Below are 12,715 nucleotides of genomic sequence, written 5' to 3'. Positions count from 1 at the left end.
GCTCTGGTACTATGTTCTGAATTTCTGTATTTGTTTCTGTGCTAACCAAATATCAGAAGTTCTATGTTTTGCTTAAAACTGTGTCATACAGGAACTGCTTCAGATTCAATCAGATCAAACACAAGCACCAGGGATTTGTCTTCATCAAATAGGGGGAGATTGTTGAACCAAGTGGTGTTCAAGCTTTGAAGAATCCAAACCCTTTGAAGGATGATGAAGGTTGGCTATGCTTGTTGTTGTTGTGCTGTCCTTTTAGATAGGATCTGGGGTAGATTTAATATGTAATCCACTCTTGATTGAATCCAAAGCATAGGCATTCTCAATCTTTTTAAAAGAAAAGTGTTTTTCAAACTAAGTGAAAAACAACCTATTGTTTTGTCAAAACAACCGATTGTTTTATACTTAGGTGTTTTTAGAAAAGGTTGAAAACTGTTTTTATGGTTGACTTGCTGTCAAAACCAAAACAACCGATTGATTCGTGGAAACAACCGATTGTTTGTTTTGGTACCATAACAGAAAACTGTTTTGTGCTTTGACTAAGCATTAAATGTTTTTCCAACTATTTACGCTCCAGTTTTTAGTGTTTGACCAATCTTTAAATGCAATTAAATAGTTTGTTAAGATTTGATAACAAACAACTCTGATTATATACAGTAAAACAGATTTGGGTTTTACATAAGTTTTTGAGATTTTGAAAGAGTTGAGATTGCTTAGATATTGAGTTTGATCAAAGAGTGTGAGATAGGATTTTCTCTTGTATTGATTTCAGATTCATTCTGTAACAAGTGTAATCCTTGTATCTGTTGAAAGAAACCTTGTGTGTTTGCTGAGAAGTGTTGCGTTTTCTTGAGGGGATCAAGATCAGCATTCTTAGTGTTGGTGTGTTGACCAAGAGAAGTGTGTGTCTTGAGGGGATCAAGGTCACTTCTTTGGTTGTGGTGTAAGTGATCTAGGTTTGATTGCTTAGTGGATTTCCTCAATGGTTTCTGAGAAGACTGGATGTAGCTCTAGGTTTAGAGTGAACCAGTATAAACATCTGTGTGCATTCTCTCTATCCTTAATCTCTTTAAATTCAGTTTTAATATTTGCAAACTAGTATAAACAACTGATTGTTTCTGCGAAACAACCGATTGTTTTTTCTGGTGCTGTTGTTTTTGCTTTGTGTTTTGGCAAACTGATTTCCTTGTCATTTGTTTCTCGAAGTAATTTTATTCTTGGCTTAAAAGTTTGCGAAAACCCTCTTTAAACCATTCACCCCCCCCCTCTAGTTTAAAGCCATACATTCTAACAGTTCCAACTTTGCCTTTTCATCTTGTCTTTAACTTTTCCATTCTCCTTTAGCCATTTTATTTCCATTTCCCCTTAGATTCCTTAAATTTGGGAATACATCGTTCATATTCATCTTATAATCCAAAAATATATAATAAAAAAATGTTCAAATTCCTAAATTAGAGGTTGAATTATAACCATTTTATCAATTAAAGACTGTATGTGCCTGTATTTTTGTATGAAATATTACTGAATTATGACACTTATTACTATTCCTATTTTGGCTGTGGTAAATAAGAACATATCAAGATTGAATGTCCAAATATTTTGAGCAAAGAAAAGGACCTGATAGGAAACAAGAGAAAGGAGGGAAAGCAAGAAGAGCATACATAGGTTGGCAAGACAATGATGACTCTCTTCCTGCTATAGATCAAGGAATGATGAGGAAGGAAACCTGTTTTTGATGGCTGGACATTTATTTGACATGAGATGTTTAAGTTCCTCTTCCTCTAAAATGTTTGAAAATTACCGTCAATTAGTTGATGTTTTTAAAGAAACTCATGAGTAGGTAACAAGTTTTTTTTATCGACAAAAAACTAAATAAATAGCCTGGAATTTCACAAGATAAAGTGTAAGAAATGTGAACCATAATCAGAATGATCTACCAACGCCATCCCAAGCCAAGCATGACACTGACTCCAAACTAACTAAGTTATTCTGCATTTAAAAAACAAGTGCCTTGTAGTCTCAACTTCATCTCGACACAAACAACAGGAGGAGGAATCAACTATAACCCCACGTATAACCAAATTAGCCTTAGAAGCAATCAAATTACCCAACACTCTCCAAGCAGTAAAGAGAGCTGAAGGTAACACTTTAATCCTCCAAAAAATTTCAAACAAGGACGAACTTTCACTGATGCAAGACTTCCTTAAAATACTGTAGGCCAACGGACCGAGTACCCCGAATTCGCTTTATCCTTCCACACCCAGTTAACTTCCTTACCCGAGACAAGATGTGAGCCTTGAAGCTCCTTCATAAGATGAAATTCCTTATCCTTTTCCCAATCGAACAATCCTTTTCTCCACTAAAGAACCCAATTTCAAGAGTTGGAGGCCCACTCCCCAAAAGAATCCAAGCAAGCTTCATTGCTAAAACTTAAATAGAACAATCTTAGAAACCTATTCTTCTAAGCTTCATAACCCAAAGAATACACCATCCCAAAACAAAATATTATTTCCATTACCGATTGTCCACTCAAGGCATCCCTCAAAATTCCTACCCCACTCCTCCATCCTCCAAATCCCCTTTAGATCTCTCCACTACAAAAACTCAGTGAAAGGACTCTTATTCTCTTTTAGACTCCTCCAACCGCTGTATTTTGATTCAATAACCTCTTTCCACAACCCTCCCTTGTCGGAACCCAAACACCAAATCCATTTTCCCAACAATTTCACATTGAATAACCGTAGATCCAAAATACCAAGACGACTAGCTTTCTCGAGGCTCAGAGAATGTTTTCCAAGAAACCCAAGCAATCTTCTTCCCAGTTGACCCCCAAACCCACAAAAAAATCCTCTGTAATCTCACAATTTTCTTCAACACTGAAGAAGACAACTTAAACAAAGAAACGTAAAATAGAGGAATGGAAGTAAGAAAAAACTTAATCAACCAAACTCTCCCTGCCAGTCACAGGAATCTACTTTTCCAACTACCCAGTATGCTTTTCATCCTTTCGAACACGCTGGCCCAAAACGCACTTCTCTTATGGCAACCCCCCACGGTCAATCCCAAATACTTGAAAGGAGTATTCATCACGTCACAATTGAGTAATGCGGCAAACCGTTGGATCTCAGACTTATCTCCTCTCAACCCACCAATCCTACTTTTCGAAAAGTTAACCTTAAGGCCATATGCTAACTCAAAGCAATTCAACATTACTTTGTGAACAAGTTTTTAATATTGGCTTCATAAAATAACAAAACGTCATTCGCAAATTGAAACATATTCACATTTAGCTTCTTCACCCTGATATCCAAACTATCAACCAAGTTCAGCTCGATTGCTTTCCTTGACACCACTGCCATGTCAAATTACAATTCAAAAGGTTTGAACATCTGGTTAGAAAATAAAGTCAAATCTTTACAAGAAGAGTTAAGTAACACCAAAACTAATTTTGAGAATTTGGAAATCATTTATAAAAACTATTCTTGTAGATGTGTTGTTGCAAAAGTTTGTAAAAGTTGTGAATCTCTTCAAAAGAAGGTTGAATATCTCATAAAAACCTTAAGAAAGTATTGAAAGGAGTAAGCAAGTTTTAGCTACTAATTATTTAGATTCTAAAGTTGGTAACTAAAATATTGGTAGATAATTACATACCAATTTATAAACTATTTATCCATAATAGAAACTAATTTAGATATCAATAAAAATTTTAGTCTTCAAAACAATATTTAATTTAGTCAATATAGTAAATAATTATTTTTTGTCTCTAAAATTAGTTTTCATCTAATGATTTTCTTGTAACGAATATTTGAATCTAAAACATGTGTGCATACCTAGTTCTCCAACCGATTATCCATAGGTGGTTACACCCCTCCATGGCGGCTTATTCTTTGGCATGAAAATAATCTCTTCTTTCACTTTCCTCCACTCCTGTAGTCTTCCTAATAAAAACCTTCATGACCTACAACATTGAAGAAACTACAAATGTAACCATAGAAACGTATATAATGATCTATGATATTTCGCTATCCCTTGCTTTATAATTCATCACCAACAAAATATATTCCAGCTGCAATAAAACATAGTGTGAGAAAACATGTTTAGAGCATGTCTATAAAATTATGGAATACCTACTAATGAATGAACCATAGTTAGGATTCAGTTTTGTTACAAGTGGAGACTTTATGTTGGTCATTGTTTAATAAGGTGGGGTTTCACACGTCCATTCAACTCTATCCTTGATAGAGGCACTGAAGACAATACCATGTGATATCTCATGCGTATGCCCTCTATCCTTTAACACTATTCCTCTCAGGGACTTGGGTTTCCATCCCACACAATCTTAAAAACTATATATACACTATCCCTTGTCTTCACAAACAACACATGCCATTGCAACCCTCAAGCTTCAACACTTGGATTCCTTCCTTCAAGATTTGAGATTCTTCTACTTCATTCAATCAAGCACAAAAAATGGGTTTCCGATTACCTGCTATTCGACGAGCATCATTCACAGCTAGCCAAGCAGCTTCAAAATCTTCAGAAGTCCCAAAGGGCTATCTTGCAGTGTATGTTGGAGAGAAACAAAAGCGGTTTGTGATTCCCATATCATACTTGAACCAACCTTCATTTCAAGGCTTGTTGAGTCAGGCTGAAGATGAATTTGGATATGATCATCCCATGGGTGGCCTCACAATTCCTTGCACCGAAGACGTCTTCCAACGTATAACTTCTTTCTTGAATTGACAATATATCTCACTCTAGAAGACTGACATAGATTAGGATTTTGTACAATAGGCATCTCCTCATCTTGTAAAGTTTTTTCCCTTTCTCGAGAAAGAGGGAAAAGAAACAGAATGACAAAATGAAATTGTATAATTCTTTTGTTTATATGCCATGAATTCAATCACTAAAGCAGCTCCTCCGTATTTTCTATTTTAGTTTCAGTCTGCACTTTTTGCTTTATGGATAACAAGTTTTCATTACTACTTTTGTATTTAGCTTCCTTGCGTCGTGGTTACGATAATTTAGCTTGTGTTGTATCAATCTTTTAAGTCATAACCATGACCCCTTTTTCATTGGATAAATTGATTAATAACATACAGGACCAACAGCAGAAATCAATGGTGAAAAAGATACGTAGAATTGAAAATAGCTTAACAGGGTCTAAATTTTATAATTATGCAGTGGGGTACGATGCTTTCATGGCTATGCCACACAGTCCTTCTTCAGAATCTACACCCCTTTGCATCCTAATGTAGCCTTCTTCACCCCACTCAGTTCCCCATGAGTTCTTAACCAACCAATACTCAGTTCCATCATCGCTGACACCATATCCCACTGCAGTGACACCGTGATCCAACTCTGTTCCACATGAACCAGTGAAGACACCACTCTTGTAAAATTGAAAGTCAGAGCCACTAGCATCAATTGCTACAGAAACTGGTTGATTGGTTACAGCTTTTTGCAGTGCCTTCTCATTGTTGGCTGGGACATCCTCGTAGCCTCGAATGGTAGCTGCATGACTAGATGCCGCCTTTGCATTGCAGGTTCCATCAACGCCCTTGAAAGGGTAATTGGCTTCAGTATTGAGTCCGTTATTTTGGATGATGAATTTGAAAGCATCATCCATAAGACCACCTTCACAACCTTGGTCCACACCCTTTGTGTCACAATCAACAAGTTCTTGTTCAGACAAAGAAATCAATTTTCCAGTGGTGAGTTGATGAATTCCTTCTGCCGATGCAACAGCAGAAAACGCCCAGCAACAACCTACAATGCAAAGTAAATTAATAGTTACATAGTAATGATTCAATGTAATTTGACTTGACTTGGGAATTGAATTATCCAGGACTTACCACATTGGCCTTGGTCCTTGACCGGTGTCACCGCACCCTTTTGCCTCCAATCCACTGTGGATGGTACTGATGTCACATTTTCGTACTTAAAAGTGGTTGTCTTTATGATTGAGGAACGCATGTGCCCCTTGAATCTATTTCTTGGTGCTATGAACTCCTCGTTGGTGAGGTCTGCAAATTGATTAATGGCTAGCTTGTAAGGTTTATTGGCAGCATTGTTGAAGGCTTCAATGTAATTCATATTTTGCTTGAATATCCTGAAACGCTTTTCCTTTTCTTGAGGGTCCTTGTAGACTCTGGAATAACGAACCATCCATTCCTCATGCCTCTCATAGATGGAGGCATCTTGCAGAGTGCGAGATGTGACTTGTAAAGCCCAGAACGCCATGCAGAAAAGCATTGCAAGTGAAATATGACACAAATGAATTTTGGTAACCATGATGGGTACTGTAGTGTGACAATTATGGGAACAAATGCTTGAGGTTGGCTAGTGAAATGTATGAAAAATATATTGTGTTGTGGTATTTATAGTAAAGATAACTTTGAATGGTAAACTAATTAATTAATGTGCTTGTTTTCAACTCAAGCTCTACCAGCACTGTGTACCTCTTAAGAAGTTTTGTATGTATCTGGACAAATTATTTTTCTAAGAGTGATAACGTAGAGGCACTGACATGGCAAACGATGCCAGAGTAGTTTTCAAAGGAATGCATTGCGTGTATCGGAAATTTTTGGAATTATAAAACTCCAGCTTTGACACTTTTATTGTTTCATCTCCATGCATATTGCCAATGCATATCAAAATCTAATAAAATTATATACATGTCATCCCGAGTGAGCCACGCATATATTTTCAGAAATAAAGTTAATAAAATTAGTTTAAGTTTTTACCATTTTGTATTTCATTAAAATATAACTATGATAAATATCCCGACCGTGAATATTATTTTAAGGATTTACAATTATATATTTTTTTTCTAATATATTTTTTTTTTATATTTTGTAATTTTTATCATATTTCAATGACGACGAAAACAATTATAGGTATCTGGTCTTAGGAAAGCACGTCGACAACCTCTTAACAGTGTCTATGATTCTTATTTAATAGTGAACTCAATAATGTAATTTCTGCATAGCAATTGCTTTAGTTTTCATTACTCAGAATTTTGTAATCTTTACAAAGCCAAGAACTTGGCTTAAGTATAGAATGTATGCTAATCAGTGTATACAGTGTGAGATTTGTTTTTTATTCTAGATGACAGTTATATGTTGGAAAACATCTTCACTGCAATTCTTGGCATGAAGGGGGTGATTCAAGTATGACATGGCACCAACTGCTTGATCGAAGGAAGGAATAGGATGTAATGAGGTCACAGCAAATAGAAATGAAGATAAATGTGATACTATAGAACTCCTTATCACGTTATGCGATTTAAAGAACCTATATACAAGAGGGCAGAGCAAAAAGGATTACAGGTTTCAACACAGAAAAAAGCAATACAATAGAGAAATCCAGAAAACAGAATTCTACGAAGAGTAGAATTTTCCAATCCTTTCCTATTCTTCCTCTCTTCTCTGAGGACCAATAAGACTATTCCACCAGATAATAGAAATATTTAAATTTGGAATTGTTTATTTGGACCTCGTGCCTTTCCTGAGATCCACCACCTCTTCCCCATTCTCACCCTCTATCCCAACTAATTATTGGTTTACCCTTTTCTACTTTGTTACACTACCTTCCCCATTAGAATTAACCTCTTCAAATAACAAAAATATCCTTTTACATTTCATAATCTCTATCATTTTAAAGTTGTAATTTGGAGCAATGCAAAACCTCTATCATTTAAAAGTTGTAATTTGGAACAATGCAAGTGAGTGTCAAAAAATAATAATTTTCATGTCACAATTATATGCTTTCAATAATTTGATAACTGAAAAAAATTCTAAAGTGTTAAAAAACAAGATGACTATGAATACTTCACCAACATTTTATAACCTGGATCGTGGAGCCTGCACATGGTGGACATGGTCATTCATCCTTAAGAGATCGACACCGCAGTCACAACAATGGATGGGCTGGACGTGGGGTATCCAAACACTCTGAATATCATGGTATGCATATATGTTTAGAATATTTAGTACTTTTCATAATGCTTTAGTGTGGCTTTTTCGACCCCTCTACCATTGACAATATGTGAAGGGAAGCCCTGCCTATGGCACCTCCATGGGGTGCAATCGAATACTTATATGGTTGGATTCTTGGCCATTTGCAATCCTCCATTGATAACCTCGTTTAGTAGTTTTATTATGACTCTTTGGTATGTTTCTAAGTTTTTCACTCAACCTTGTGTAGTTCTAGTCTCTGGATTGCCCTCTTCAGCATTGTAGAAGGATCTTAAGGTGAGTTATTGAAGAAAGTGTTATTGTTCTTCAATTATGTTATATTATATTATTTTTTCAGGGTGTGCAAATGGGTTATTGTTGATGACTCTATTCTTTTGGCAGCCTACCTTCTCTCCAACCATTTAAGGGGATTTTAAAATTGGATACCACTATCGAATCGAGTCATAGAAGTCAAATCCATCTTCATCAACACTCCTCATATACACGTGATGATCCAAATCCACTAGTGTGGGTGATAGTAGTTGTACTGGCCATGAGTGCTCGGGATCTCGGTCCAAGCATTTAGGTATGGTCAGTTCGATTGTGCGAGTTATGTCTAGTTCGGTCTGGGTCGGGTATGGACGCAAAAGTGTGTTACAAGGTCAACTCAGGTTTTCTAGTAAGTTTACGTGAAAAAGATAATTAAAAATAACAAAAGAAATAATTGAGTTGGTTGAGGTATATTATTAAATACATGAATAACTGAATTGGTTGAAGTATATTATTAAATGCAAGTAAAAGCAGTTAAAAATGTGTGTACCTGAAAGTAACAGGTACACGAAGAACAGATTGCGGTTGAATATTATACTCTGGTTGTTGAGATTATATTCTCGTTGATGAAAATTATTGAAGGAATGGCTATAAAAGGTGTTTGAGACTCTGAGTAAAGGTACGCTTTTCTAAATATTCTAGACTGAAAAAATTTTATAGTTTGAATGCTCTCACTGACTTGATTATCGAAGTGTGATCAACAGGTATAGCCCCCTTTGTCCCAGTGGAGCAGCGCTTTGGAGCACCAAGTGGAGACAAGTCAAAGCAGAGCTCAACTCGGAGACCGACCGAGGTCAGCCGGCGAGAACATTTGGCACCCACTGTGGGGCCCGATAAAACTTGATCCTACACATATTCGCAATTGAGCATTCTGCATAATGAGAAACACGAGGCAAGTACCGCTGGGATCTGAAGAAAGTGAGACCCCCGCCTGGCAACAAATCATGGAGGCCATGGGGGCTCTTAAGGAGGCAAATAAAGAATATCGACGAGAGCATAAGAAAATTCGAGAAGAGGCCAAGGCAAACCAAGAGCAGCTACGAGCGAAGGCCCGAGCTGACAAAGAACGTCTTCAGGCACGCCTTATAGCCGAGATCGTGGCCTCTCGAGCGACTATGGAGGAGCATGCACAGGCCAATGAGGATTTCCGCAAGACCAACGAGGACCTGCACTGAAGCTTGCACCAACAGGGTTAACATCCCGCTCGAAAGCGTTCCCCAGATTTGTCATCAAGGGACGACACCAAGTCGTTCTCCCAGCAAATTATAGACGAGCCTGTGCCACCCCATTACATAACACCCAATATTGCCTTGTTCACTAGTGTAGAGGATCCTGAGAATCACTTAAAGGCGTTCAGAGCTCAAATGATCCTCTCTGGGGGGTCTGACTCAATTTGTTGTAAGATATTCATGAGTACATTCACAGGGACAATCCTACAATGGTTTAGTGGGATTCTGGATGGTTATCACCTCTTTCCCCCAGTTCTCTAGAATGTTTAAAGAACAGTTATCGGCGAATAAGGTCAATCCCACATGATTGTGTGACCTGTTCAATTTTAGACAAAGCGAAGGAGATTCGCTCAAGGTGTACTTGTATAGATTTTGTGCAGTCTCGGTAAGACTTCAAATGCAGGATGAGGAGATGGTGGTTGCCACTTTCGAACAAGGTATGTTAGCAAGCCCGTTCAGTGACTAGCTAATCAAGAACCCGACAGAGACGTTATCCGAGTTACGCCAGCGAGCTACCGCCCGTATTGAAGCTGAGGAGGTCGTGCTCAGGAAAAATGGTGGCTCACGATCGAAGCAACCCAGGCACAAGGAAAATAGTTGAAACCATTCCAACAGGAGCAATGAAGCCTCCACCGGAAAGAGAACAGATCCCATACGTTGCTAAGAAGGAGGAGCCCGAGATAAGGGCCAGGGAAGAGACGACAATCAGACCCAGATTCCGAGTATCGTGCAAAGAGCTCTTAAGCATGCGGGGGGTAACAGATAAGATGATGTTTCCCCAAAAGATAGATCGATTTTTGGGATCACAAAGAGATGTTTGGTGCGAGTTTCACAGGGCATTTGGGCATAGCGTCGAACGATGCATAACCTTGAGTCACCAACTGGCCAGTTTGGTCAAAGAGGGTTTCTTAAAGGAGTATCTCGAGGCTAACCAAGAAAAACTAAGAAGAGAAGCTGCAACCGAAGATCAAACGCATGCACGAGGGGGAAGCTCAGCCTCCAAGCAAAAACGATATGCACGAGCAGTCATGTCCTTGGATACGAGGAGGTCTGATCGCCCCACAGAGCCTTCCCTCTATTTCACAGGTTCCGACCATGAGGATGTGTTCCCCCATGAGGATGATCTAGTGGTGATATTTGTTGTTACGGTAGGATGAAAGGTGCCATAGTACTAATCGACCAAGGAAGTTCGGCCGACGTGATGTTTTGGGGGACATTTACAAGTTTGTGAATATCCTCTAACCAGTTAAGTCCTTATGATGGTTGTCTGGTCATTTTTTGCAAGAGATCAAGTGGAAGTGCGAGGATATGTTGATTTGAGGACAACCTTCTCAAATGAAAGCACGACCAAAATGATTATTGTCAAGTACATCGTTGTCAATACATCCTCTACATACAACCTGCTTTTAGGGCGACCTTCTTTGAATAGGTTGGGTGCAGTAGCATCAATCGCCCACATGAAAATGAAATTTCCCTCGTCGCAAGGAGGGGTAATTACTATAAAGGTCGACCAGAGGATGGAACGGAAGTGTTCAGAGAGCAACTTAAAATCGTAGGAGAACGTATGCAGTTATTATCCAGCCCGGAGAGCCAAGATGAATAGCAGAGGCAGAGATCAACAATGAAAGACGACCTACACCTGCGGAAGAGGTTCAGGAGAGGGAGATAAAAGGGAAGAAATTCAAGCTCGGCACCACGTTGGGCAAAGAATTAGATAGAATAGCCGATGTTATTTCGGTGAATATGAACGCTTTCGCATGGTCGTCCGCCGACATGCCTGGAATAGATCCAGACTTTTTGTGCCATCGGCTTAACATGGATGAAAAGGTCAAGCTCGTGGTCCAGGGAAGAAGAAAGTTAAATAAAGAGAAATGATTTGTCATCCGAAAAGAAACTGGGAAGCTTGTGGCAGTTGGCCTCATCCAGGAGATCCAGTACCCTGAGTGGTTGGCGAATGTTGTGTTGGTGAAAAAGAAAAATGGGAAATTGAGGATGTGTGTTGGCTTCACTGACGTGAATAAGGCCTACCCCAAGGATTCTTACCGTCTACAGAGCATAGATTCTTTGGTGGATAGTGCCTCAGGATGTCAATTATTAAGTTTTTTTGATGCATTTCAAGGGTATATTCATATTTGCATGCACTCGAAAGATGAGTGTAAGACATCTTTTATGGCTAAGGTCGCCAGTTACTGATGTTGGTGTGACCTATCAAAGGCTCATGGACCGAATTCTTTCACCAATGCTCGGGCGTAACGTCTAGGCATGTCTGGATGACATGGTCGTGACCTCGGAGAAGGAAGATCAACATGTGACCGACTTGGAAGAGTTATTCACGACAATAGTAAGGTATAATTTGAAGTTAAACCCTGAAAAATTTGTGTTTGGTGTTGAAGTAGGGAAGTTTATCGACTTTTCGTTGACCGAGAGAGGAATAAAGGCGAACCCGGATAAATGTGCAGCAATTATAAATATGAGGAGTCCAGCCAATGTGAAAGAAGTGCAACAGCAGACCAGGCGCATATCTGCCTTGTCTCGTTTTTCGTTAGCCAGGTGAGATAAGGGGTATCCTTATTTTCAATACCTCAAGAAGAATAACCATTTCGCGTGGACTGATGAATGTGAGAAGGCTTTGATGTCTCCAAATCTGTGTGAATTGCTTGAAGGCCTGGCTGCTGCTTGTGTGTGTGGGTTATGGATAGTTTGAATTTGTAAATCCACTCTTAGTTAGTGATACAAACCGACAAATAACTAACGACACAACAAGCACTTCCCAAAAGGGTCAGTCATCTCAAGATACAAAGCCAAACCCCACCAAGCCTCGAAAAAGAATCAACAAAAGAAGAAGAAGCTATAAACCCGAATATCAGAAGTTCTTTCTATTGGTCTTCTTAAAAAATAGAATATGTTTGTAAATAATTTGGGCTCACTTTAGGGGTCCAAATAACAAAGATAGGCTAGAATAAGGTGCCTTTGGCATAATAAGGGGTTTAGTTATCATTTTAGCTTGTTCCTAGCCCTTTAAGAAGGTAATTTGACCTAGTTTCTAGAAGGACAAGCCTAGGGTGCGGGTTTGAGGCTGCCCATTTTTTTTACTTTTCCCATCCTACCCCTCTTGCTTGTTTTCCAAGGCTCCTTCACCTATAAATATGAGGCCTACCCATTGTATTTTACAAGTTGAATTTGAATGAAGTAAAGAAACTC

General features: G+C 38.6%; 2 protein-coding genes across 2 annotated transcripts; one reads left to right on the top strand and one right to left on the bottom strand.

Moving 5' to 3' along the window:
* Positions 1-4,315: 4,315 nt before the first annotated feature.
* LOC150023189 (auxin-induced protein 6B-like) lies at positions 4,316-4,903 on the top strand. Its single transcript, XM_090297606.1, has one exon. The coding sequence runs from the start codon at positions 4,468-4,470 to the stop codon at positions 4,738-4,740; it is 273 nt and encodes a 90-aa protein (XP_090153732.1). The 5' UTR covers positions 4,316-4,467; the 3' UTR covers positions 4,741-4,903.
* Positions 4,904-5,047: 144 nt separating this feature from the next.
* LOC137831954 (senescence-specific cysteine protease SAG39-like) lies at positions 5,048-6,362 on the bottom strand. The gene is made up of 2 exons (XM_090297605.1): positions 5,853-6,362; positions 5,048-5,766 (listed from the first exon to the last, which is right to left on the bottom strand). Exons 1-2 carry the CDS (start codon positions 6,289-6,291, stop codon positions 5,174-5,176), a joined length of 1,032 nt encoding a protein of 343 aa, XP_090153731.1. The 5' UTR covers positions 6,292-6,362; the 3' UTR covers positions 5,048-5,173.
* Between the last annotated feature and the right edge of the window lie 6,353 nt (positions 6,363-12,715).

Source organism: Phaseolus vulgaris, chromosome 11 (genome assembly GCF_051622355.1).
Source record: "Phaseolus vulgaris cultivar YP4 chromosome 11, ASM5162235v1, whole genome shotgun sequence".
Taxonomy (NCBI): Eukaryota; Viridiplantae; Streptophyta; class Magnoliopsida; order Fabales; family Fabaceae; genus Phaseolus; species Phaseolus vulgaris.
The sequence above is the reverse complement of the archived record's forward strand: the minus strand, read 5'-3'. Positions and strand labels throughout refer to the sequence as shown.

Excerpts from the sequence above, each read along its gene's own strand:
- LOC137831954 (XM_090297605.1), bottom strand. The coding sequence starts at position 6,291 with ATGGTTACCAAAATTCATTTGTGTCATATTTCACTTGCAATGCTTTTC. Across the intron at positions 5,767-5,852 it reads CAAGGACCAAGGCCAATGTG|GTTGTTGCTGGGCGTTTTCT; the intron begins GTAAGTCCTGGA and ends TTTGCATTGTAG.
- LOC150023189 (XM_090297606.1), top strand. The coding sequence starts at position 4,468 with ATGGGTTTCCGATTACCTGCTATTCGACGAGCATCATTCACAGCTAGC.